This window comes from Vitis vinifera, chromosome 10 (genome assembly GCF_030704535.1).
Source record: "Vitis vinifera cultivar Pinot Noir 40024 chromosome 10, ASM3070453v1".
NCBI lineage: Eukaryota > Viridiplantae > Streptophyta > Magnoliopsida > Vitales > Vitaceae > Vitis > Vitis vinifera.
The window spans coordinates 6248018-6275225 of NC_081814.1; the positions used below are offsets into that span (position 1 = coordinate 6248018).

General features: G+C 36.1%; 2 protein-coding genes across 2 annotated transcripts; both read left to right on the forward strand.

Moving 5' to 3' along the window:
- Positions 1 to 3087: 3087 nt before the first annotated feature.
- Positions 3088 to 26469, forward strand: LOC100256311 (probable hexosyltransferase MUCI70). The gene is made up of 10 exons (XM_059739989.1): positions 3088 to 3716; positions 4265 to 4546; positions 4725 to 4938; positions 5140 to 5249; positions 5336 to 5535; positions 8534 to 8637; positions 9131 to 9318; positions 9410 to 9609; positions 10960 to 11241; positions 26328 to 26469. Exons 1-9 carry the CDS (start codon positions 3428 to 3430, stop codon positions 11227 to 11229), a joined length of 1857 nt encoding a protein of 618 aa, XP_059595972.1. The 5' UTR covers positions 3088 to 3427; the 3' UTR covers positions 11230 to 11241; positions 26328 to 26469.
- On the forward strand, positions 11765 to 12804 carry LOC109122084 (uncharacterized). Its single transcript, XM_019218286.2, has one exon. The coding sequence runs from the start codon at positions 12009 to 12011 to the stop codon at positions 12459 to 12461; it is 453 nt and encodes a 150-aa protein (XP_019073831.1). The 5' UTR covers positions 11765 to 12008; the 3' UTR covers positions 12462 to 12804.
- Positions 26470 to 27208: the final 739 nt, after the last annotated feature.

A 27208-nucleotide genomic window follows, 5' to 3' on the forward strand; every position in this document is an offset into this window, starting at 1 on the left:
ACTTTTCATTACTTTTATTTATTTTCTTAAAATTTTAAGATTTATATACTTTTGTATTATGGATGGATAAAAATACAACAAATAAAAAAAATTATTCTAATATAAAAATGATCTTAATATTAATAACTCAATTTTTATAACTTTTCAAATAAATAACTCAAATTCTAAACTTATATTATTTATTTAGAAATCTTAAGTTGTTTCCATTAAAAAACGATTATACGGAATGCTATATCACATTTTTGTTGCACGATGATCAATTTTCTAATAAAAATGTGTTTTCTCGAGTTTGATCAATAACCCATTAAGAGTGTGTTTGATGATGGACGTGTTTTTAGAATAATTATTTATCAAGTATTTATCTAAATGATATATAAATAATTTTTTAATATTATAAGTGATTTTTTAGGTATTTAAAAATATTTTCTAAATTTTACTAAATATCTATTTTTTTTTTAAAAAAAATTACTTTTTAAACTAAAAGTAACCCAAATTATTATTACTAAATGGGCTCTAAATGTTTAAAACTTGATAGATGAATTTTTTAGTTAGTGTACCATTAGAAAAGATAACATGAGTTGTCACTCTCATTGTACCTTATCCATTTATTTCAACAACTCAAAATTTTGAATTTAATTTTTCAAATTTTCCATTATACTAAAAACAAATATATTTCATAAATAAATATTATAAGTTATTTAGTTCAATTTTTTAATTATATTACACATCAAAAATAAAAATAAAAAATTTTTAAATTTTCAAACTTATCCTAACCGTTTATTTTAATTTCAAATCCCTCCTATTTCGTTGGGACGAGTAATCCAAGAACTACCATTCGGCAGCCTCAATACAACCGTATAATTTTAAATTTACATCCAACCAATGGGCTATCCTGGATAAAAGGAAGAGTGGGCTGCCTGTTTCATCCTCCTAAGGAAACTCCGGTCATTGGGTCATTTCAAGAACCCACTAGAATTCTTGATCATAGCCATCGGATTTTGATTGCTCTGGTCGAGTGCACATTTCTAGGAAACTCTGGTCAGTCATTTCGAGAACCCACTAGAATTCTTGATCATAGCCATCGGATTTTGAATGCTCTGGTCGAGGGCACATTTCTAGGAAGGAGAGGCATCTTTTATATTATTTAGGGCACCTCACATTAATTTTTTTTGAGGGTAGTGGTCCCTTCGTGCCCCAAGTGCTTCCCTCCATGAGGGTATGACTCATTCTCAGGATACTAAATGCTTATCAGACTTAAAATCTTGACCCATGACTCCTCACCTAATTGATATTCCACGTGTAGGGTTGTTGATATGAACCGGTGCTTAATTGATATTATCTCCTTCGTGTTTGTTACACCCTATCAACTAACTCACTAGAAAAATCAAAATCTTTCATAAATTTTACGATTTTAGGTGGCGTTTGTTTTTTAATTTAATAAAAAAATTCAAAATATTTGATTTTTATATTTAATTAAAAATAATTTGTTAATATCAATCAATATGATTAAAGTAAACTTGTTGTCAATTAGTTCATATTAATCTATTACTTTTAATCGAATAAAAAAATGAAATATTTTGACTTTTTCTATTTCGTAAAAAAACAAACACTACAGATTGTGTTTAGTTCCTGGAAAATACTAAAAAAAGAAAAAAAATATGAAAAAAATACTAAGAAAAGAAAAAAAATACGAAGGAAAATAATTTTTTGAGGTTGCCTTATAAAAAATATAAAGGAAAATAAAATATAATTAAAATTTCATATATGTTTAAATTATTTAATATTTATATCGATGAGTTAAAATAAATAAAATGAGTTTGAAGTAACGAATAAAAATAATTTATTAAATTTTAATCTATTTTTTATTTTTCTTAATTTTTCTTTTCTCTCAAATTTTTTGAAACCAAATATAACCTCGTTAATCTGACATGTGAGTTGAGTTTTGTTAAAAATTTTATTACGTAACTTGATCATCAAATGGTACATTTTTTAGAAAGTGAAGATTTGTCTTCTTATATTAAAACATCGTTATATTGGTTTAATTTTTCAGTGGGAATTTATTAAAGAAAATAAGGTTATTTGATTTGAGAACTTGTTTGATTGTTTCGTTTTAAAAATAGAAAGTTATTTTTTAAAAGTTAAAACACGATTTGATATTGTTCTTTAAAACAATTTTTAAAAATAAAGTAAAATAGATAATAATTTTTAGAGAATAAATATATTTTTTTCAATTTTTAAAAATAAAATAAAAAATAGATGTATTTAACCATATTTTTCAAAACTTATTTTTAAAAATTCTTTTTAAGTTAAAAGAATAAAAAACAGTTTTTAAAAATAAGTTTTAAAAAATATGATCAAATCTGCCCTATTTTTTGTTTTTTAATAAAATTGTTAATTTGTTTTTTTATATATTGCCATTATCCGATTATTTTAATTAAAAAAAATAGCATTTGAAAGTGAATCAAAATCTTGTCAATGGTAAAAGTAAAAGTTAAAAGTTATGAACAAGTCCAACGTCTCCTAGTTTGCTAATTATCTCTAATTCCTTATCTCAGTAACTAATAACAACCAACAACAATCTATCGGATTTAAGTATTGATAATTATTTTGGAATTAAGATAAAATATAAAAGAAGTATAATTATTAATTTAATTTTTAAAAAATTCTAATTAATTTTTTTATTTTTAAATTATTTGTGATAATATCTGTAACTCAAACAATAATAGAAACTCTTAAATAATGAAATGGGCCATATAAAATTTTCTTAATTATTTTTAAAAAGGGAAAAAAATTAATAAAAAACTAATTTAATCAATTATGATAAACTTAAATTAAATTTCTTTAATTCGTTAATAATGAAAAATATGAGTAACAAAAATTATAATATATGGTTTAAAAATAAAAGAAAGCGGAAGACGGTCGGTGAAAATTTTGAATTTACAGCGGAACATTTATTTTTTATCCATGAAACAAACTACATGTTACCGGCTACCAACCACAATCGAAGATAAAACGTCGGCGTCAGTCTCGGATAGTGCGCACACCGCGCACTTTAGAGGCTCCAATGATTTTCTCGTGTTTTCACTGGGAGTTTCATATATATCGAAACGACATCCCGAAATCGAAAAAAGAACAGGGAAATTCCAAAAGAGGAGTCGGAGGCAAATCGCGATCCAGGATTGATCTCAGAAACCCTAGATTCAAACCCTCTGATAACAAATCCATTTTCTGGGGTTTCTTGAGCATCAACTGACATTCATGCCCACGAAAATTGAGTTTTTTTTTTTCTCTTCATTTAACATCAACGTGAAGGAACACTGAGAGAGGAGCGGATCGATCAATGGTGATTGTATCTGTGTGGTTGTTCCAGTGGAGTTGATTGAGGGAGTGTGGGAATTGAGATGAGAGGTGAGTGTTTGTGGGGACAATGAATGGAGGGTCATTGGGTATGCGTTCAGGGAGTTATGGCTCATTGCTGCAGCAGCAACAACAGCAACAACAACTTCAGAACGGTGGTTTGTTGCCCGTTCAAGCGACGCCGCTTCCTCCTCCTCTTCCGGGCTATTCCCTTGGCCGCAAGCCGCCCAAGATGGTCAAAGAGAAGGAGAGGTTTGTTCATTGGATCTGTAAGTTTGCCGGCCGCAAGAAGGTTGGAATGCTGCTGCTTTGCGTAGTCTCTGCCGCGGTTTTCGTTTGGGTTTTGTACGTTGGCAAAGGTTTGATTGCACCCACTTGGTTGTTGTGATTATTAACAGTAGTAGTAGTATTGTTGATCGGTTATTGGATTTGAATATTGCTTTTTTTCCTTGTGCAACAGTGGTTTTTGAATTCCGAGTGATCTGTTTTTGGATAGTCCAACGATGGAATTTGAATTCACAAACACTTTTTGACCTTTTAGTTCTCAGCCGGATTGAATGGTTTTAGTGATTCGAAAAAATTGTAGGGTTTTAACTGTTTCACATTTGTTGATTTGGATTTTTATTGTTGTGTGTTTTGTACCTGTATCTTATTGTCTAGAGGATTCAATTTGATGCCAAATGGATATATTTGCTTTTACTTAGATTCACCTTAACAGAATTGTGTTTTTGAAGTTTCAATTTGATATCTGTAACTATTCTTTTGTTTTGTTTAGTCTGAGGATATGATATGATTTATGGGTGGTTACAGGTGAAGTTGTGTTTTTAAAGTTTCAATTTTGATATCTGTAACTATTCTTTTGTTTTGTTTAGTCTGAGGAAATAATATGATTTATGGGTGGTTACAGGTGAAGATGCACGAGAAGTTGATAGTGTGGGAAAACTTGGAGCCAATGGCAGCCCGGCCTTCGTTTATACTAAATCTTTTAGTACACGCTCTCTTGATTTATACAGAATGAACAATAGTTCTTTTGTGAGAAGTGAAAGTGTAGCGCAGCCTCCTCCTCCTCCTCCTCCTCCTCCTCCTCCTGCCCCAGTGTTTTTGGGGTATAACCTTCCTCCAGGGCATCCATGTGAAAATTTTGCATTGCCGCCCCCACCAGCCGATAAAAAACGAACTGGACCACGGCGTAAGTTTTAGTTGTTAAAGCTTTTTGGGTTTTAAAATATAATAATGTGCTGTTGCTATCTCTCACAAACATGTATTTAGTTCCAAGATGGCATCTATGTTGTAGTTTCGTCCTAAGACATATTTATTTATATCAATAGATCTTCAAATTGCTGAGTTCTTGCTTCCTTATGTTTCAGCATGTCCAGTATGTTACCTTCCTGTGGAAGAAGCCATCGCCTTAATGCCAAAATACCCATCACCTTCTCCCTTACTTAATAATTTAACATTTGTCTATGAGGAAAATTTAACCAAAGGTGATTCATTTGGCGGCTCTGACTTTGGTGGATATCCTTCTCTGGATCAGCGGGCTAATTCTTATGATATAAGAGAATCAATGACTGTGCACTGCGGGTATGATGAAGGTTTTTTTTTTTTTTTTCAATTATTTTCTTAACTATTTGTATAATTTCTGGAGGTTGTTTTCCTTGCAAATTTAACTGGACTTATTGTTGCTCTTTGTTTAGTACATTCATGACTAATGATGTGTATCAGATTTTCTTTCAGTTCCACTCATTTCTGTAGTGTGTTTTAATTGGTGCATGTTTTAATCAGATTTGTCAGAGGAGCTATACCCGGTCAGCGGACAGGATTCAACATGGATGATTCTGACCTTTTTGAGATGGAGCAATGTCATGGTGTGGTTGTTGCATCTGCAATATTTGGTACTGCTCTATATGAATCATTTTAACCATTTTTCTTACCTTTTAAGCTGGTGGCTTGGTTTTCTAATGAGTTTATTCTTGATCAGGAAACTATGATGTGATACAACAGCCAAAGAATATTAGTGATGCTGCAAAAGAGAATGTCTGCTTCTATATGTTTGTGGATGAAGAAACCGAAGCTCATTTGAAGAATTCTTCTGGTTTGGATGACAACAAGAGGGTTGGATTGTGGAGAATTGTTGTTGTTCACAACCTCCCTTACAATGATGCAAGACGCAATGGAAAGGTAAATGCTCTGAATTTTAGCCAGTAAATGAATGAGCAGCTATACTCTTGTGTATATATATATATATATATATATAGATGTGTGTGTGTGTGTATTAATATATATTTTAATGTTTTATGTAGTATAAACTCAGAAGGAATGTAAGGATGATGGACCTAAATCCATGGTTTGAAGTTTTGTAGACTTCCACTATTAATTATATAAGGTAGAACCTGGAATTGAACTTAAAACAATTATGTTGATAGACTTGATGTTCTGGTTTTCATCTTCTGCAAGCCCTTGCTAGATTGATGCTGTCTCCGGAAGACCAATATGATTCAAAACCAAAGTTTTGGCCTTACAGAATCTTATCATGGAAAGCCACTGGCATATGCTTTATGTGCCTAGTGAAGAGAATTTTTTTTCAGAGTCTTGATATCATACCATCAAATAACTTAAATGAATTTTTTATCAATGAGTATTGGTTATTGTTGAACTCCTTTTAGAGCAACATAACATAACTTAGGTAACCATTTAGTCTATAGCCTTGATCTATATCTGATGTTTTGGTTTGAAACCTTTATCAGTTCCACTTCTGGTGGTCAAAGTTAAACTTAAGCTGAAACCTTAAGAAGCATACTGTGTTCCAACTTTTATAATGTTTATGAAACATTAGGTGAAACTGATGATGTGATTATGGTTTGATTTTTTTGAAATCTTGGAGGGAACATCTTATCAGTATCTATGGTGCTAATTGCATCACATATATTTTTTTTGGCCGTTTGAGAATCTGAGACTTGACAATTGATCTACCTGCTATTTCTTCTCTTTCTCTCTGTTTTTTTTTTCCTCTTCCACTGAGAACAAGTATATCAGTTAACTCAATTGTTCTTTCATTGCTTCTCCAGATTCACTTGCTTTGACCAGTTTACTGTAATATCACACTTCAAGCTCCTTTAGAAGAAGTCAAGTGATATTACTTGACTCAGAAACAGATTTCTCTCCCTTTTTTTTTTAACATGGATTTTCAGTCCATGCATATGCACACATGTATGCATACACACACATATACACACACACACTCATACATATATACATATGTATGTATGTATGCATGTATGTATGTACACACATGCACATGCACACATCCATGCATGCACACATCCATGTGTGTATGTATATATATCTTCATTCTCAGTTGTCTCCTGTAACCTGAGTTTGTCTCCATTGAGGTTCTGTTGAAATACCCTTTAAGCTTGTGAAAGTGTGGAGCCTTTAGGTCCAGGTGCTTATATACGTTCTTAGCAGGGCTTGTGTTCCTTTATTAGTGGTGACATTCATTGGAGTTCCTATTCTTGTCTTAATTTTCTCCCTTTTTTTTTTATTTACTTCCAAAAACTCTAAACCCTGGTTGCTGATATTTCTAGAGCAATGTAAGCTCTTCCAGCTTGAAGTCAGCATATTTCTTTCTTTGTTTTTCCCACAAACCCAATCCTCTCTCTTTCTTTGTGCTGATGCGTGGAGTCTTTGGTGTTTGAGCCTCAAAGTTTATGTTTTTTGAAGTACTTCCAAAATCTTATAACAACTAATCAAAACTAAAAGTAGGGAGTATAACAAGCTTCATGGATTAAAAGGCACAAGGCACACAAAAGGTTCAAAAGAGTCTCCTACAGTTTAGGCATTAAGGTGCAATACAAGGTGCACATACGTCATGACTTAAGTCAAGTGAAACGTGATGTAGGATGCATATCAATTTTATAAAATATGATCCAAAATATAATCCAATCAATAAAAAATTTATGATTCCTAACTTTTAAAGAAAATATTCAACAAAAAAATATCAGAACTTTATAAATTTCAGTATGCAATTTGAAATTCAAAGAATAGAAGTGTTTAAAAAGAAAAAGTAAAGTAGCCAAGGCGCGCCTCTTCAATACGGTGCATGTCTTGGCAAGCAAGGCGCTATAACTAGGGCTTTTAAAACTATGACAAGCTTCAAAGCCCAAAAGAAAAGGGAGCTATACAGCTTAAGCATGTAACGAAAATGTACATATGCTCCTTAATGTATCCTCTTTTGGAACCAGAAATAACAGTCATTACATAGGAAAAACTGATTCTGGTCTGACTTATCAACTTCAAATATCATCATTGTTAAGCTAACAACTTTTTTAAAAGCTTAAGCTTTCATGTGCAGTCTCATACTGTGGAAAGACAGGTCAATAGTAGTTATTAATTATAGATAAACAGATGAGGGTATAGGCAGTAGGATAGATAAATAGATGGGGGAATAAACAGTATGAGAGACTCAAACTTGAGACCTATTGTTAATCAGAGCTTTGATGCCATGTTAAGTTGTCAACTTTCCTAAAAGCTTAAGACACTTTTAGGATATGAGCACACAGTATATGACAGGCTAACAATCATTATTTATGGTTGTGCTTCAGCCTCCTTAGGCTATTTATTATGAAACTATATCAGAATTTATTCCTTAATAAAGGCTATTTATTCCTTAATAAAGGATTGTATCCTGTTGATTTTGGTATTTAATAGTTTAATTTGAAACTTTTTGTAGTTTGCCATATGCATTTGTTGTAAGTGCTTGTGGTAAGTGGCCCAGACTTATTACTTCGGTTATTGACAATACTGTCGATACATAATGATTTTAGAAAATAATGCTTAACTGCATGTGATAGTGTTAGATGATCCATGATCATGGTACTTCTCAAAAATTTAAAGGGAAAAAAAAAAAAAACAATCATGTTATGGAGGGATTGTTGTTGGTCTTAAAGCTGGGTTTGACATGGAGTATGAGACTTACGTTCTATCTTGTCCTTGGTTGGATATCCATGGCAAGAATTTCTTTTTTGTCTTTTCTACTGTACTTGTTGCCATTCCTTATATTAACAGAATTTTGAATAAAGTTCCAGTTTAGAGAAAAAATACTTAGTTGCTAACTTGCATTAATGTTTCATCAAGGTGTATTTTAAACCCCCTTTGATCCAAATGGTTTCCATGGCAGGTTCCAAAGCTTCTACTGCATAGGATGTTCCCTAATGCTCGCTATTCTCTGTGGATTGATGGAAAGCTTGAGCTTGTGGTGGATCCATTTCAAATTCTTGAAAGGTACAAATGAGCCCGTGGTCATCTGCCCATTGATATATCTCTCATTTATGTAAAAGTTTGTTCAAGTTTAACAAAATTTGGGTGATAGAACTTATTATAGAATTCAACATGGCTAATCAAAGTATGATTGACTTATTCTGTCAGTTTCTTTCAAGATCAAGAGTATTTATTTTTTGTCTCGACGTATGCTGCAACACATGGAATATAGATGCATAATTTGGTTCCTTTGAAGTTTAAAAACCTTGTGGTATGAATCTAGATTACAGTTAGTTATGGAAAGAGGTTGGATTTTCAAATGGTGAATAATTTGGTTCTTTAAAGCCTTCTACTGTGACTTTATGGATGTAGTTAGGATGATGTCCAAATTCTTCTATTTGAATGAATAATTTGACTGCTTGCATTTGTATGGTTGAATAAAAGCTATGATTTTAGCTTCTAGATGTTCTGTTTCATGACAATTGATGTTTGGGTACCTTAATCCTATTCTTTTCAGGTTCCTGTGGAGGAAAAATGCCAGTTTTGCAATCTCGAGACATTATAGACGCTTTGATGTGTTTGTAGAAGCTGAGGCAAATAAAGCTGCTGCGAAGTATGATAATGCATCGATAGATTTTCAGGTTGAGTTTTATAAAAGTGAGGGTTTAACACCATATTCTGAGGCTAAGCTTCCCATTACAAGTGGTAGGTCCAAGATCATTCTTCTCTTTGTTTTTATTCGGTTTTATCTGTTCCATCTTTCATTCAGTTTTCTGGTTTCATGCTGGGTTTGCAGATGTGCCTGAAGGGTGCGTGATTGTAAGGGAACACATTCCTATTAGCAACCTATTTACTTGCCTTTGGTTCAACGAAGTTGACCGTTTTACTTCCAGGGATCAAATAAGTTTTTCCACCGTAAGAGATAAGATTAGAGCAAAGACAAATTGGACCGTCAATATGTTTTTGGACTGTGAAAGGCGTAACTTTGTAGTTCAGGTAATCATTTTATCCTGGTTATAGCTTTGTTCTTTTAGAAAGAAAATCACTGTAGAAAAGGCAGGTTCTTTGAGGAGGGGCATTGCTAAGTAGAATTTAATTAAGAAAGTAAATTTGCATTTTTACTTAACTTGCATAATTTTAAATATGATTTATTTTATTATTTCTCATTTGGGTGTCTCTTGAGATTGAATTGCTCTATTGCCTTTATGTATTACGATAAGTATGAATCCATAATCATGGATATGCCTGTTATTGAAAATGGCAGCCATCTTCATGGTGATAATAAATTATTTAACAACTGTTTATTTGTTGAAAACTTACATTGGCTACTATGGACATGGATTCCGTTTTCTTCAACAGCATATTCTTGATAATGAGTTTATGCAATCTCTGTTAGTGCTGAAAACTAGGTGCCAAGGAACTTGGTCAAATGTGGAAAATGTTTCCCCAGGACACGATTCCTAAAATTTAGGGGGGTTTTGAAATGCTTGGAGTACATCTGGAAATCATTTCCGGTGTTCAAGAGAAACATGTTTTGTGACCAATTCTAGTTCTTCTACGTGGGATATTTTGCATATGTTCTTTGCTCCTTTTTTTAAACTTTGCTGCAAGATTCCGACTCCTTTTTTTGCTCCTTTCATGCTTCCAGTGTATTCATTGGACTGCAATTGTGGCTTTTTGTTTCCTGTATGTGCTTTCCCATTGTGATAACTCTGCTCCAGGCATGCCAATAGAAATTCACTGAACATTTCTGTGGAGTGCTTTTTATCATTTTAACTTTCGTTTTGGGGTTTCATGTACTGATTTTTTACCGTTTTCTCATCTGTTTTGCTGACGTTTCATGTTGAAATCTGCATCTTGTTTCCATTTTTTGTTTGGGCCACATTGATTGCTCTTATTGTCCATTTTTGCTTCCTTATCTGGTAACGGTGATCTGAATATGCCCCCATTCAACCAAGCTTTTCTCCTTTTCCTTTCCTGGGTACAGAACTCCTTGGCAGGCTTGGCTCAGTCCCTCCCATGAGTCGAGGCCTTGGCCTTGGCCTCTCTTGGGGAGCCACCACTAGACTACAAACTCTCATATTAAGTGTGCTTGGGTTTACTATTCTTTCTCCCTGCCGATTGAGTTTACTATTTCTCTATAAATTTTGTCTGGTTTCACCATGGGTGAATGTACTCAGAAGGTTTAAGTAAAATCAGTGACCTTCATTAAATGTTGTTTTAATGGCGCTCTTCATTTCCGAAGCAATCCCCTAGGACAATAAGTCAATGTGGATTGCACCCTCTTATGTATATATATATATTTGTATTTCTTAACTGACAATTTTTACGTGTGGATACATGCAGGGGTACCATAGAGATGTACTAGAGCACATGGCTTCTTCAGTTGCTCTGCCTCCCCCTCTTGTGCTGGCTGTTGAGCCCCCACCGTTGGTTAATAAACTGCCTGTGCCACCACCACCCCCACCACCGCCACCGCCTCCTGAGATCTCAACTGTGAGGGTTGTAAGTAATCCAGTCACAAGGGTCCCAGCAAAGCGCAGCAGAGAAAGGAGATCCAGTTCAAAGCGTCACCGGAAAGTTGTGGCCGGTGCTAAGGGCATTGATTCAAGTTAAAATTTTGTTAAGGTAAAATTTTATTCTTTCCTTCCCTGTTTCAAATTGGACGCGGGGCTGAAGGATTCTTGCAAGGATGAGTGTTGTAATTCTGTTTCTTTGCAAAGAGAAGAACACACTATTTCTTTCCACATTAGTTTTTCTTTTTCTTCTCACTTTCTTTAGGTTCTGCAAGTCTCTATTTGTATTCATTTTTTCTTGTATATATACTCTATATTCCAAATAATTAATTATAATATATGAGTTGCCACCAATGGGTATGCTTTTCCATCGACTATTTGGATAAATTTTAGCACTATAATAAATTCAAAATACACAAATAAAAACAAAAAGAAATCCCGTGGAATTGGATAAGGTGCACTTAATAAAAGTGGGACCAACCTACAAAGCAATGCAGGCAGGCTTCGGAACGCGCCAAGTGAAGTGGACCCACCGCAACGACTTTTTAACCGCTAAGGCCACCTGAGGTCCCACCCAACCCTGCCATCCCTCTCTGTCGGCACTATTAAACATCCGCCACGTGTCCCTAGTCTTTGAATCTCACACTACTACATGTCCACTCTCTCCATCGCTCACAATTCTTGTTCGTCAAATATTATCAAGGAAAATGAAAATTGAGAGGCTAGGGTTCGATTTAGGGTTATGTTTGGGTCGCCATCTTCTTTCTTCAACGGAGGTTAGGTTTTTAGGGGTTTAATCCTGTGCGCCATGCCAACACTTTCGGTCCTTTGATTTTGATTTTCGTCCCCGCCTTTTTTCTTTTTCTTGGTGAAATTTCCATGACCGTACAATCAATGGGGTCATCCTCGGGGTTCTTCGTGATCTGCCTCCTCCACTCCATAATTGCGCTCACCTGTGGAGGCCTAATGATGTTCTACATGAAGGAAATCTACGAATTCGGGCACGGACCCGAAACTGCAACCAAGCTGCTCGGATCCACGCCCCATGATCAGCTCTTGATCCGGACCTCCGATTCATTTTCGGGTTTGCTTCTGTTCGCAATTGGATTCCTTCTGTTCATGGTCGCTTTCGTCAGGGACCGGGACTTTCAGTCGTTTTTCGCCAAGGGTTGCATCGTTCTCCATGTTTCCATGGCTCTCTGGAGGTTTTATTTCGAACGAAGGGTTGAGGATCTTGCTTTGGATTGGCTGAGACAGATTGTTGGAGACATTCTATTGGCGCTCTCCTGGGTGTTCTTTCTCGTCTACTCTTGGAGAGAGAAGTATGATTAGCCATGTTTTCACTGGTTAATCATGATTCCGCCCAAGGTATCGTATGCATTTGAGTTTTGTGGGTTTAGAAAAATCGGACACCTGGGGGTTTTTGTGAAGGGGATGCTTATGCATTATAATGTATGATTACTCGGTCTGAGTCAAAATCTATGAAAATTGCAATTCAGGGCGGCTCCAGATTCGGGTTAGTATGGTTGTTTGAGTTTCATTTTAGTGTTGTCTTAAATGGGTTTTTATTTTCTTGTTTTTATTACATTTGAGTTCCACTTCCCGTTTCTTGAATAGTCTAGTCTGTAAATTTTTGTTTGTCAATTAATAATAACACATTACGTTTTGGTGCTAATTCTAATTTTGTTGAGCATAATCTTTCTAAATTTGTGGGTTGTCATCAATGGTACTTTTGGTGCTCAAAGTATTACAGTACTATGTCAGGGATTTTTTATTTATTCAAATATTTAGTAGATTGAAACTGAAAAAAATTTTCTTCCTAAATTAGATGGAGGTTGGATAGGTTTATCCTTTAAAAATTAATGATGTCAACAAATTATGATATCAATTCAGTTAACCTACCTCAGCAATCAATCTCAATTGAGAAAAAAGAGAAGTAAAAAGATGATACATGTGAATTACATGGAAACGCTGTAAGTTATTAATCTACCTGTCAAGTGGAAAGACCATGGGCTTAGGGCTGCAGATTGCAGAAACTTCCGCTAGTAGAATTAAAGAGAATACACAATTTTACCAAACCCTGAGTATCAACATCCCAACTGTGAAAGCAGCTCTACTTCAAACTTTGCTTCCCTCCAATGCTTCTACTCATTGATGATTCTGCCAACCTTCTGTGCTTTTAGTGAGGTCTGATTTAGAACTCCAGATAAGTGGATTTTTTTTTTTTGATAAGTACGAACTCCAGATAAGTAGATGCCTTGGCCTCCTTTGAACTTCACCAAGGACTTCATTCTTCTCCATGGAAAGTGGTCACAAACCCATTGTGATGAATAGATTGAAGTCAGTATTTTTGTTTCCAAAATATCCGTGGAGACACAATAAAATCCTTGTTTTGAAAACCAAAAAATCTTGGGGCGAAATTCTTTCCCTTTCAATGGGAAAAAGTCTCATAAAGACAAAAATAGGTTTCATATGCTTTAGGTTCTTTTCACAACATGGAAACCTTAAAGAGTTGAATTTGAAATTTTCTGCTAGTTTAAAATTTTTTAAAAACTCTCTAATCAAACTTGCTGAGGCTCAAATGTGGGTTGCATACGGGGTCAATCAAATGTCTTTGAAACCAATTTTGGAATAAATGTGTCTTTGAACCAATTTGGACGTGTGTGTGTGTGTGTGTGTGTGTGTGTGTGTATATCAGCCTCAAGTCTCCTGAAAAATTAAGTCAAATACAAAGGGTCTTTGGAAAACCAGTTGTAACTTGAACTTTACAATGCGTTGTAAATCAAATTTATGAAGCTTTGGCTGGAAAAAAGTACCCAGAAAAGGTTCCAAACTCCTCATCCCTTCACCTAGTCTTGAAATGAAGATGAAGTTGTCAACTCATCTATAGCGTGAACAGGGGATTTCCAATTACAATTATTTTGGACGACGTCTTTGGCATAATTTTTTTTTTTCCAAAGAAGGTTTTCAGTGAGCGAATGTCAATGCCAATCAGTATTGATGTTGGGAATTATATAATTTTAATTTGTGGATGTTGGGGGAATTCAACCTTAAGGCTTTGTTGGTCCTTGAAAAGAACAAAGAAAAAAATGTGTTAAAAAATGCCATAGAATGAACAAATTCAATTAAAAATACCTAAAAGAGGCACAACCAAATCACAAGTGGTGTGTATGTACTACGCCCTTAGGCATTTGATTTTCTTTTCTCTCATGTCTCTGAGAACCCGATTCAGTCAGATTCATGTCTTTTGCCATTCCTGATTTTCAAAATTGGTTTGAGGTAGCTGTTTGGGAAGGAATGAACATTTAAATAGAGCCATTAAGGTATTTGGCAATGTATAAATTGGAATTTTGGGACAGTTGGTAACTGCTATCCCACTCTTTGAGATTAGATTGACGAAGTTATTTAATGCTCATCATGAATATATCTACTGATAAGCAGGCTTAAGATTCTGATGGCTTTGAAGTTAAATTGTTACATACACATGCACACATTTATGAATGTTGATCAGAGATAAACAGTTAATTTCATGGAGAATGAATAAGATCAGAAGCACGTGCATAAATTAAAAACCAACTAAGAAAAGAACGATGAATTTCAAAGGGGGAATTATGTTTGTTGTCACTAGAGTCCTGTTTTCCATTCTCATAAATATTGTTAGGTCATTTCAGCATATTGTTTTCTTTGACATCAATGTTTCCTTGAAAAAGGGGTATTGTTTGGAAATTAAATTGTCGAACACTATTTTTTTGACCATTCTCAATAACATGGCTACTGTAACCATGCTAGAAATCTCATTATCTTTTTTCTTTAGTAGATAGAAATTATATTATCTTTGAAATTGCTTTATTAAGGGCTTGCAGGGTGTATCTTTGAAATTATATAAAGGGCTTGCAGGGTGAAATGCTGGAGAATATGGATGCTTATGCGTTGGGGGTGCCGTTCACAGAAGAGGAGGTGTATGGTGCGTTGTTGGGATGTAGTGGGGATGAAGCTCCGGGGCCTGATGGCTTTTCAATAGCTTTTTGGCAGTTTGCTTGGGACTTTGTGAAGGATGATGTGATGAGTTTCTTTAGGGAATTTATGAACACAGTAAATTTGTTAAAAGTCTAAATGCAACTTTTTTTGGTTTTAATACCAAAAAAAGTGGGGGCTGAAGATTTAAGGGACTTTAGGCTCATAAGCTTAGTGGGAAGCTTGTACAAGTGGTTGATTAAGATTCTAGCCAATAGGCTAAAAAAGGTGGTTGGAAAGGTGGTCTCTAAGGCTTAAGGGGCTTTTGTGGAAGGTAGACAAATCCTAGATGTAGTGTTGATAGCTAATGAAGCTATTGATTCGGTTCTGAAGAATAATGAGAATGGGATTTTGTGCAAACTTGATATAGAGAAGGCATATGACAATGTGGATTGGTCTTTTCTTCTCACAGTTATGCAAAAAATGGGTTTTGGTGAGAAATTGATAGGGTGGATTAAGTGGTGCATATCCACTGCAAGTTTTTTTGTGTTGGTTAATGACACTTCTAAGGGTTTCTTTCAAAGCTCAAGGGGATTGAGGTAGGGTGACCCTCTCTCACCTTATCTTTTTGTGATTGCCATGGAGGTCTTTAGCTCTTTCCTTAAAAGGGCTATGGACGGAGGTTTTATGTCGGACTGTAGGGTGAAGGGTAGGAGCGAAGAGGGGGTTCAGATTTCCCACCTGTTGTTTGCTGATGACACCTTGGTGTTCTACCAAGCTTCTCAAGACCATCTGACTTACCTAAGTTGGTTGCTTATGTGGTTCGAGGCCGTGTTGGGGTTGAGAATAAACTTGGAGAAGAGTGAACTCATTCCAGTAGGGAGAGTAGAGAATATTGATGATCTCGCCTTGGACTTTGTTGTAGAGTGGGTAGTCTCCCGTCCACTTATTTGGGCCTTCCCTTGGGTGGTCCGTTTAAGTCAGTATCAGTGTGGGATGGAGTGGAAGAGCGATTTCGTAGAAGATTGGCCATGTGGAAGAGACAATACTTATCTAAGGGAGGAAGAGCAACTCTAATCCGAAATATTTTGTCGAACCTTCCTATTTATTTTATGTCCTTGCTAAGCTTACCAAGTTCAGTTAGTCGGAGACTAGAGCAAATTCAAAGGGATTTCCTTTGGGGTGGTGGCAATTTGGAGCGAAAACCACATTTAGTAAGATGGGAGTTGGTGTGCTTAAGTAAAAAGAAAGGGGGTTTGGGGGTCAAATGTCTTTCCATCCTCAATAAGGCTCTTTTTTCCAAATGGAATTGGCAATTCGCAAACGAGAGAGAGCTTTGTGGAATCAAGTGATTAGAGGGAAGTATGGGGAAGATAGAGAGGGTTGGTGCTCTCGGGAAGTGAGAGAGGCGCATGGTGTGAGGCTTTGGAAAGGAATAAGGATGGACTGGGAGTTGGTGGGTGCCCGGATTTATTTCAGTGTTGGCAATGGGAAGGAGGGTGAAATTTTGGAGGGATAGATGGTGTGGGGATTCCCCTTTGTGTGAGTCTTTTCCTTCCCTTTTTGCTTTGTCTGTTGACAAGGAAGCTTGGGTGGCGGATTTTTGGGATCCCTCGGTTGAAGGGGGTTGGGGGGATTGGAATCCTTGTTTTTCAAGAGCCCTAAATGATTGGGAGGTGGAGGAGGCGGAAAGATTTTTGGAGCGTCTTTACAGGAAGAGAGTGCTTGGAGATGTGGATGATATGGTGGTTTGGACTGAAACAAAGAGTGACAAGTTCTCGGCCAAGTCTCTCTACCTTGCTCTAGAAGCGGACTGCAATTATTTGTTTCCCTCTACCCGTATTTGGAATGTGTGGGTACAACCCAAAATTAGTTTCTTTGCATGGGAGGCTACGTGGGGTAAAGCCTTAACCCTAGATCTTGTTCAGAAAAAAGGATGAGCCTTGACAAATAGATGTTTTATGTGTCTTGAGAATGAGAAGACAATAGACCATCTTCTTCTTCATTGTTAAAAAACAAGGGTCCTATGGGAGTTACTCTTTACTTTGTTTGGGGTGTCTTGGGTGCTGCCCTCTTCAATTAGAGAGACTCTCTTTAGCTGGCATGGTTACTTTTGTGGGCAAAAAGCGTAGGAAGGTGTGGAGAGCTGCTCCTCTTTACATATTTTGGACAATTTGGAAGGCGAGAAATAGATTGACCTTCAAGGATGATGTGTTATCAATCCAGAGATTGAAATACTCTTTTGTTTATTCTCTTTGGTCTGAGGCTAAGTTGTTTATAGTTGAATACCCTCTAATTATGGTTAATTTTATTGATTGGTTGGGATCGTATTAAGGTTGTTTTTTGGGCCAACTGGATGTTGTTGTTCTTCTTTTTCTTTGGCCTTTTTGGTGGTGGGTGTATAGGTTTGTATACCTTGAGTCGCTTTTTTGGCGTTTCTTTATATATGAAATTCTCTTTACTTATCAAAAATAAATAAATTCCTAAAAAGAATAGTGAAGATAAAAATATAGTGTTTAAAGAAGTAACTTCTAGAACATATTTAAAGGGCTTACTTAAGCAGTGATTTCTAGGTAAACTGACAGTAAAATGGTTAAGTGATTGTGAAGATTGTATAAAAGGGTGGGATTTTGAAATATTTGTTTGTGGAAATAACGCTTCAGAACTTTGTGTGTTTTTCCTTTATTTTATTTTATTTTTTATTTTTTTTGGGTCTCTATATCAGCCACAACTTCATAGTCAGTAGTTTCTCTTTTTATTTGTTTGTTGTGCCTTCTCTTTTAATACCACTGTTTTGTCAATAGCCATTCCTTGGTAGTGGTCCTGCCAAACTGGGTTTCTGTGAAGGTGAATTGTATGTGGCTTGTTACTACATTTTTTCAATTACTCTTGAGACTCAAAGTGGGGCTTCATGGTTGGGTCTTGCTCTCTAATAATTCCTTTTATTCAGAAAAAAAGAAAGAAAAGGACAAGAAAATTGGAAACCGATGGTGTATGTATGATGATATGTCCACTTCTTTGGTGCCATATCTGCATCCCCTGTGCATGGCTATATCTAAACATCTTCAAAGGTGTCACTGTATGATGAAACCTTCTGAACAAATTTGTACATGTCAAAGCACAATTCCATGTCTTTTAACAAAACTATCCTTTGTGGTTAATATGAAATCAGACAATCCCACTTAATGCTGCTTTTTATTATATGTACTGCATGACTTTCCACTAATAATAATAATTATTATTATTATTTCCATGTCTTTTAACAAAACTATCCTTTGTGGTTAATATGTGTTAGCTGTATATATCTGTACTTACCATAATTAAGTTGTTTCCTTTCTTGTAGGCTGATTCTTAGGGATAATACCTTCCTAATTTAGGACTCTCAATTGTATATATATGTGTATTATTCTTCTAATAAACATATAGTAATTTCTCCAAAATACCTTTGTTGAATTACATGGTATCAAAGCCTTTGGCTCAAATTTTGGGTTTGTTATTTCTGAGTCACTAATTTCCAGTGACATTTTGCCATTCTTTGTTCTTCTTGGGTCACGGAATAAAAGTGACTTGGTAGTGTCACTGCCTACTGAGGGGAAAGCGTGGTGTCAGGATCGGCCGGTACTCGAAGTCCGGCGACCGAAAGCTGAACGCGTGAAGCTCACGCGCCCTTAGAAGCAGGACGTGTCAACTCACGTGCTGGCGCGTGGAGGAGCGTGGCAGCTTCTTGCATTGTAGTGGCGTTCTTGATGGCTTCTAGTTCGGCTTCAATCAACGAGTCCTTGGTCTTGGTGTTTCCTTTAATCAGAACATCGTGAACTCGCAGCTTCACTTTCTCACTCGCCAATCGTCGAAACATGCTCTCCAATTTGCTACCATCCTCAACCAATCTCAATTCTCTTGATTTTTTGCTCCCTCCTTCTTCTTCCTCATCCTCCTTCGCTTCATCTTCATCTTCGAAGTCGCCAACGCCGTCGGCCAGAGATTCTTCTCCTCCTTCTTCGTCGCCGTTAGGGTTTTCAGAGATCGCAGTCTCCTCTTGGTTTTCTTTCAGTACGGAGATTAGAGGCGGAAACAGTAATTTTGCTTGTACCAGTTCCATTGGCGTCGCAATCCTGTTTTCCGGCCAATGTGTGGTGCGGTGATCTCGTTCTTGGATTGTGAGATTTTGTTCTTGGGATTTCAAGTGTTTTTGTTACTATTTCTGTTTGGTCTACAAGAGGTACTTGTCTCTTTCTTTCTTCTTGCTGTGGTGAATTGCAATTTCTGGTCTGAACTGCTCTTATCTGGGTGTAAAATTACTTTGGAGATTGATTTTTATTGCCATGGAAGAGAATAAGAATTTTGTTGTTGATATAGTGCCTGTTGTGTCAAAAATAATTGAACACAAATGAAATGGGTCTAATTATATTGAATGGAGCAAGACGATCAAATTTTATCTGAGAAGTGTTGCTAAAGATGACCACTTGACTGAGGAACCTCTTAATGATAACACTAGAAAACTTTGGATGCAAGATGATGCATGGTTATTTCTGCAGATTAAAAACTCTATTAATAGTGATATTGTTGGTCTGCTGAGTCATTGTGAATTTGTTAAAGAGCTAATGGATTATCTAGATTTTCTTTACTCTGGAAAAAGAAATGTATCTCGGATGTATGATGTATGGAATGCCTTCCATTGTCCTGAGAAGGGAGCTAAATCCCTCACTGCATCCTTTATGGACTTCAAGAAGGTATATGAGGAATTGAATGCACTTATGTCTTTCAATCCGGATGTTAGAGTACAATAGGCTCAACGGGAACAGATGGCTGTTATGAGTTTCTTATCCGGTCTCCCATCTGAGTTTGAGACTGCAAAATCTCAGATTCTTTCTGGTTCTGACATTGGTTCCCTTCAGGAAGTGTTTAGTAGAGTTCTACGAACTAAGAATGTCCCGTCTTCTCAGCACACCAATGTTCTTGTTGCAAAAGGAGGAAATGCAGAGAATGCAAGGAGGGTGAATAACAGGGGCGGAAACAGGGCATTTGAAAATCGTGGCAATGATTCAAGTACCATTGTGTGTTTTTACTGTCATGAGGCTGGCCATACCAAGAAGTACTGCAAGAAATTGCAGAATCAAAATCGGAGAAATCAAACTGCCAATGTTGCTACATCTTCAGACTCCTCAGGCAAGATCGTCACAATGACAACAAAAAAGTTTGCTAAATATTCACAGTATCAGGAAGCACTGAAAGCATCTACTCCTGTTAGTGCTCTGACAGAGTCAGGTAAAACATGTCTTGTCTCCTCCTCAAACAAATGGGTAATTGATTCAGGTGCCACATATCATATGACAGGTAATTATAAAACTTTCTCTACCTTCAGAACACATTCTGCTCCTCCTGTTACTGTTGCTATTGCTAATGGTTCTACCTATGAGATTAAAGGGTACTGTGAAACCAACATCTTCTATTACTTTATCTTTTGTGTTAAAGTTACCATATTTGGCCTTTAACTTAATCTCTGTCAGTAAACTTACAAAAAATCCGAATTGTAGTGTCTCATTTTTCCCTGATCATTGTGTGTTTCAGGATCTCATGACGAAACAGACATTTGGTAAAGGACATGTATCTGATGGACTCTATATTCTTAATGAGTGGGTACCTCGACCAGTTGCGTGTGTCAGTAATGTCTCTCCTGTTGAAGCTCATTGTCGGTTAGGACATCCTTCTCTACCGGTGTTGAAGAAATTATGTTTTCAGTTTGATAATTTACCTTCATTAGATTGTGAGTCATGTCATTTTGCGAAGCATCATCGTAGTTCTTTAGGCCCAAGGATTAATAAACGGGCTGAGTCTTTGTTTGAGTTAGTACATTCTGATGTTTGGGGACCTTGTCCTGTTACTTCTAAAACTGGGTTTCGATATTTTGTTACCTTTATGGATGATTTTTCTCGAATGACTTGGATTTATTTTATGAAGAATCGTTCAAAAGTATTTTCACATTTTTGTGCATTCTCTGCTGAGATTAAAACCCAATGTGATGTGTCTGTGAAAATATTAAGAAGTGATAATGGAAAAGAATATGTGTCTAACTCATTTCAGAACTACATGAGTCACAATGGGATTCTTCATCAAACATCTTGTGTTGATACTCCTTCTCAAAATGGGGTTGTTGAAAGAAAAAACAGGCATTTACTTGAGACGGCTCGTGTACTCATGTATCAGATGAAGGTTCCGAAACAATTTTGGGCTGATGCAGTTTCCACAGCTTGTTTTCTGATCAACCGTATGCCCATTGTAGTGCTTAAAGGTGATATTCCGTACAAAGTAATACATCCACAGAAATCACTCTTTCCAATTGAACCAAGAATTTTTGGATGTACATGCTATGTTAGAGATACAAGGCCTTCTGTTACTAAACTTGATCCTAAGGCGTTAAAGCGTGTTTTCTTAGGGTACTCAAGACTGCAAAAGGGCTATAGATGTTTCTCGACTGATCTCAATAAGTATCTAGTATCAACGGATGTTGTGTTTTCAGAAGACACATCCTTTTTCTCTTCACCCACAAGTTTTGCAAGTGAGGAGGAGGATGAAGAATGGCTTGTGTATCAAGTAGCTAATTCAAGACCAACTGTTGGGCAATCAAGTATAGTTGATTCTGATGCGTCTCTTGCTCATTTGGGTACTGTTGTTGATGTTCCTCCTGCTCCAGTCAAACCACCAATTGTATAGGTGTACTCTCGGCGCCCAGTGACAACAAATACATGTCTTGCACCAGCTCCTTCGTCATCTGATCCTTCCAGTGATCTCGACCTTCCCATTAGCCTTTAAAAAGGTAAATGACAATGCAAATCTACCTATTCCATTGCTAACTTTGTGTCTTATGATCACCTGTCATATTCCTCGAGTGTTTTTGTAGCCTTTATAGATTCTATTTCAGCACCTAAAACTATTACAGAGGCCTTGAATCATCATGGTTGGAAGAATGCAATGCTTGAAGAAATCCGTGCATTGGAGGACAATCATACATGGAAACTTGTTGATTTGCCTCAAGGAAAGAAAGTTGTTGGATGCAAGTGGGTCTCTGCAATAAAAGTTAATCCTGATGGCTCTGTGGCAAGACTGAAAGCCAAGCTTGTAGCTAGAGGATATGCTCAGACATATGGAGTAGACTATTCTGATACTTTCTCTCTAGTTGCCAAACTGAATTCAATTCGACTATTTATTTCTATTGCTACTTCCCAACAGTGGATGATACATCAGTTAGATATCAAGAATGCTTTTCTTCATGGTGATCTAGAAGAAGAAGTCTATATGGAGCAACCTCTTGGGCTTGTTGCTTAGGGGGAGTATGGGAAGGTTTGTTGTCTGAAAAAAGCTCTCTATGGATTGAAGCAGAGTCCTCGTGCTTGGTTTGGAAAATTCAGTAAGGAGATTCAAGCATTTGGCATGAACAAGAGCAAGAAAGATCATTCCGTTTTCTACAAGAAATCAGCTGCTGGTATCATACTTCTTGTGGTTTATGTCGATGATATAGTTATTATAGGAAATGATCATGCAGGAATCTTTAATCTTAAGGCATTCATGCATTCCAAGTTTCATACAAAGGACTTGGGTGAACTAAAGTATTTCCTGGGATAGAAGTATCAAGGAGCAAGAGAGGGATGTTCTTATCACAGAGGAAGTATGTGCTTGATCTACTTGAAGAGACTGGTAAGATAGAAGCAAAGCCATGTACTATCCTGATGGTTCCTAACGTACAGCTTATTCCAGATGATGGAGATCCCTTCTACAACCCTGAGAGGTATCGGAGGGTGGTTGGGAAACTGAATTATCTCACCGTGACGCGACCAAATATTGCATATGTAGTAAGTGTTGTTAGTCAATTCACATCTGCGCCTACAGTAAAGCATTGGGCAGCTTTAGAGCAGATTTTGTGCTATCTGAAGAAGGCTCCTGGTCTAGGCATACTATACAGTAGTCAGGGACACACTCGCATTGAGTGTTTTTCTGATGCGGATTGGGCAGGTTCTAAGTTTGATAGAAGATCCACTATAGGTTATTGTGTGTTCTTTGGTGGGAGTCTAGTGGCTTGGAAAAGTAAGAAGCAGAGTGTTGTATCCCGTTCAAGTACAGAATCTGAGTATAGGGACATGGCACAGGCTACTTGTGAAATCATATAGATACATCAACTCTTATGTGAAGTGGGAATGAAGTGCACAATGCCAGTGAAGCTTTGGTGTGACAATCGGGCCGCTCTTCATATTGCTGCGAATCTAGTCTATCATGAAAGAACCAAACACATTGAGGTCGATTGTCACTTCATTTGTGAAAAGATTGAGGAAAATCTAGTCTCTACTGGCTATGTGAAGACTGGAGAGCAACTTGGGGATATTTTTACAAAAGCTCTAAATGGAACTCGAGTTGAGTACTTTTGTAACAAGCTGGACATGATCAACATCTATGTTCCAACTTGAGGGGGAGTGTTAGCTGTATATATCTGTACTTACCATAATTAAGTTGTTTCCTTTCTTGTAGGCTGATTCTTAGGGATAATACCTTCCTAATTTAGGACTCTCAATTGTATATATATGTGTATTATTCCTCTAATAAACATATGGTAATTTCTCCAAAATACCTTTGTTGAATTACAATATGAAATCAGACAATCTCACTTAATGCTGCTTTTTATTATATGTATCGCATGGCTTTCCACCAATAATAATAATAATAATAATAATAATAATAATTATAGTGGACATTATAACTGATCCTTCTTTGAAGTTGGTTGAAATACCTTTTAAAAACACCTGGATCTCTTACGCACTGGGAATATAAATTTTTTTCTCATTTTTCATGTAATGCCTTCTTTTGAAGTTGTTGAAATACCTTTTAAAAACACCTGGATCTCTTACGCACTTGGAATATCAAAATTTTTCTCATTTTTCATGTAATGCCTTCTTTATTTGTATCACTTTAACAAAAGTTTGGGATTGGAATACCACTTCTACTGTGCTTATTACAAAGCATGCTCATGTTTTGGAACATAAGATTATTTTCCTATTAGTTTTGTGGAAAGATGTAAAATCATATGAAAAATGTGTATGAGTCATAACTTTGACTCTTCCCATCGGATTGCAGGACGTGATAGTCTGATAGAGCACAAGGTTTCTTTGAATCAATGTCATTTTTAATTTTGAAGAATGGGCCGATTTTAAAGAATAGGGCAACATCTTATATGGTTTGTTTTTCATAATCAATATGCTGATGGAAAGGGGCAAAAGTATTGCATATTGATTACAAAACCAATAAGGAACATAAGAATATCTGGTTTGCTTTTTATTACAGGAAGTCGAGGGGTTTGGTTCAACTGGAACAATTGTTATTGCCACAGCCTACTTCTGTACCATTGTTTATGACATCCTTGAAAGTTATTTTCTTTTCTTCATCCACTGCTAGTTATGTTTAGTTAGGTTGAGGAAGAGAGTGAAACACCAAATCATCTAGGCTCCTCTATGATTCCCATCTCATAAGATAGTGAGTTGTGATTTCACTATTTACACACTGCATTAAGGTTCTTGGGAATGCTCAAACAAAGCTTCCTTTCAGGTCTTGGCCTGCCTGGGTTGGGCTGACTTTCTATGGTAGTTTATTTCGTTGGTTTCAGTTGGCCTTTGTGGTATTTTTCTTCCCACTGCCAGCAAATTTAAGGTGTAATTGATAGGCAAGGGCTATGTTCAGTGGCACATTTACTTGGTTTTTGCAGCTCTTATATACATTCCTTTTTCTGTTTGATGAGTTCTTACTCTTAAGCTGCAGGTGACTTTGTCTGTCCAGTGATGACAACATCTTCTAATATAGAAACATTATATGCATTATCCAACATAAGGGAACTGGACATAGCATACAATTTAGAGGGAGAGCAGGTAGCCTTTGCCTATGAGAGCAAAATTTGCATGGAAAATGTTTCTGAAGAGGAAAAAATATGAAGACAGCATACACGAGAAAATTCATAAGTGGATTTTTTTTCTTTAAGGGGACAATTTTGAGGTAAATTGGTATATGTTTCTTCAATTGGTGGGGTGGATAAATGCAGTACAAGCTGTCAAAACAATGAGAATGGAGCCTTTTACTTTGGGTGGCAATCATCAAAAGACTTGTTTTTATTGAATTTACATCGTTTTATATGTTTGAAGTTATTGTGAATCTAAGCAGCAGTTTCCCTCTTTCTTGCTTTCACAATGTTCATTTCTGCTGCCGTCTTTTGGAATTTGTTGATGAATGAACAAGACCGGGATCAATGGTTTCTAATATCAATTTCAATGTTCAAATTTTTAAGGGCCTTTTGGGGTTTGCAGATCCGTTTTTGCAATTTTCTGTTAAAAACTCATTTTTCTTGATGAAGCCCCTCTCTGTTTGTGTGTGCACATATGTCTGTTTTATGTATGTATCTCACTCTCTCTCTCTCTCTATATATATATACATATATGTATATATTCATTTAGGAATTCTGCCTGGTTAATGATGGGATGACTTTAACAAGCATATTCTAGGGTTGGACAATATGCTGGGTGAGCTGAATGGTGTAGTAGGATTTTTGTACCTAACCCCAAGTAGCTGGGAAGAATCCTTTTATCAGTAGAATTAAATATCTTGAATACTCTGGATTTCTTGAGGAAAGGAACCATCCTTCAATTCTAGCAATTAAAATTGCCCTTGAGGCCTGCTTCAAGTGGTAAAGGGTTGGGGAGGGTTGTGGGTAGTTCCTGGTTCAAAGTCCTAGGATAAACATTTACTTATCAAAATAAATAAATAAATAAATCTAGCAATTAAAATTGGTGGATGTGGTGATTGGGGTTGGGGGAAGGAAAGGGAAAATGGTTTTTGAGAACACACTTTCAAATACATCTAGAGGAAAATAAGTCCTACAAAAGTGCAGTCCAACTAGCAGATTCTCCTATTCCATGTTCCTTTTAATGTGCAAAACACATTAAAGATGCATATTGATGTAGCATCTCACCTAAATAGCAGAGTTATAACTTATGATTATTAAATGAAGCGTTTATTTGGATCAAGACTTGAAAATTATGGGTTGGGTGACTTTTCTATTTAATGCCTTATTTATCAAAAAAAAAAAAAAAAAAAAAAAAAAAAAAAAAAGAAGAAGAAGAAGAAGAAGAAAAACGAGCCTTGAAAGTTATGAGGAATCTGAAACCAGAAAACTAAATTCCCCAAGAATTTCTGTTTTGCTGTTTGGATATGTAGTTCAATGGATCAGTGGAGTGCGGTAGTATTGCTGATGGCAGTGAAGAGTTGGAAGTAGAGTGAAATGGTTGAGGTGGCCAAGTAACAGCAGCAATGGTGACAATGCATTAGTAGCAGTGGTGGGACAGGAAATGATATAGGTTTGTAACCAAATCCTTACAAAGGAGGACCTAAAAATCAATCTATTTAGTTTAACGCTTCAATTTGACTATTAGAAGTAGTGAGACTGAATGTGTGCTATATACATTAATAAGGTGCAAAGCAGCATTGTTTGCTTGTTTGTTTAATCTATGCTAAGAACTTGCTTGAATGATGTCCATAAAGATTTTTTATCAATAGTTGAGTGCTTGAGTCTTGTTTTGGTGTGATAAAAAAAATGAACAGAAATTATGAACAGCGTGAGGTTGAGGACTGTATCATAGGAAGGGTCGGTAAATTAACATGATTTTCTACTTTGACAGGTATAAAATCCAGACTCAGTGGATCAAAACAAGGGGACACCAGGAATTGTATGGCAGGATCATGGATCTCTCTCCAGCAGTAGATATCTCCTACAACCTACCAACTCAAAGGAGTGTTCAACTAGAAGAATTTGCAGGTAATTTTTTACTTTTGCTCTCTCTCTCTCTCTTATTTTTAATTTTTTTTTTTTTTGTCTATTTATGATTATTAGAAACATAACATTTTCATTAAAATGGATTAAAAGTACAAAAGAAGGATGAGAAATCCTTCTCACAATTGCAAAATCTGATCAAACAGAGGTAGAGAATCCCTCTCCAAAAATACATTGGAAATGATACTCTGTTAATTTTATCCACTTGATCTACATGACTAAAGCCAATCAATTTGAAGGATATTGAGTGGAATGCCTTTAAGAGTGG

Excerpts from the sequence above, each read along its gene's own strand:
- LOC100256311 (XM_059739989.1), top strand. The coding sequence starts at position 3,428 with ATGAATGGAGGGTCATTGGGTATGCGTTCAGGGAGTTATGGCTCATTG. Across the intron at positions 5,536-8,533 it reads ATGCAAGACGCAATGGAAAG|GTTCCAAAGCTTCTACTGCA; the intron begins GTAAATGCTCTG and ends TTTCCATGGCAG. Across the intron at positions 8,638-9,130 it reads CCATTTCAAATTCTTGAAAG|GTTCCTGTGGAGGAAAAATG; the intron begins GTACAAATGAGC and ends TATTCTTTTCAG.
- LOC109122084 (XM_019218286.2), top strand. The coding sequence starts at position 12,009 with ATGACCGTACAATCAATGGGGTCATCCTCGGGGTTCTTCGTGATCTGC.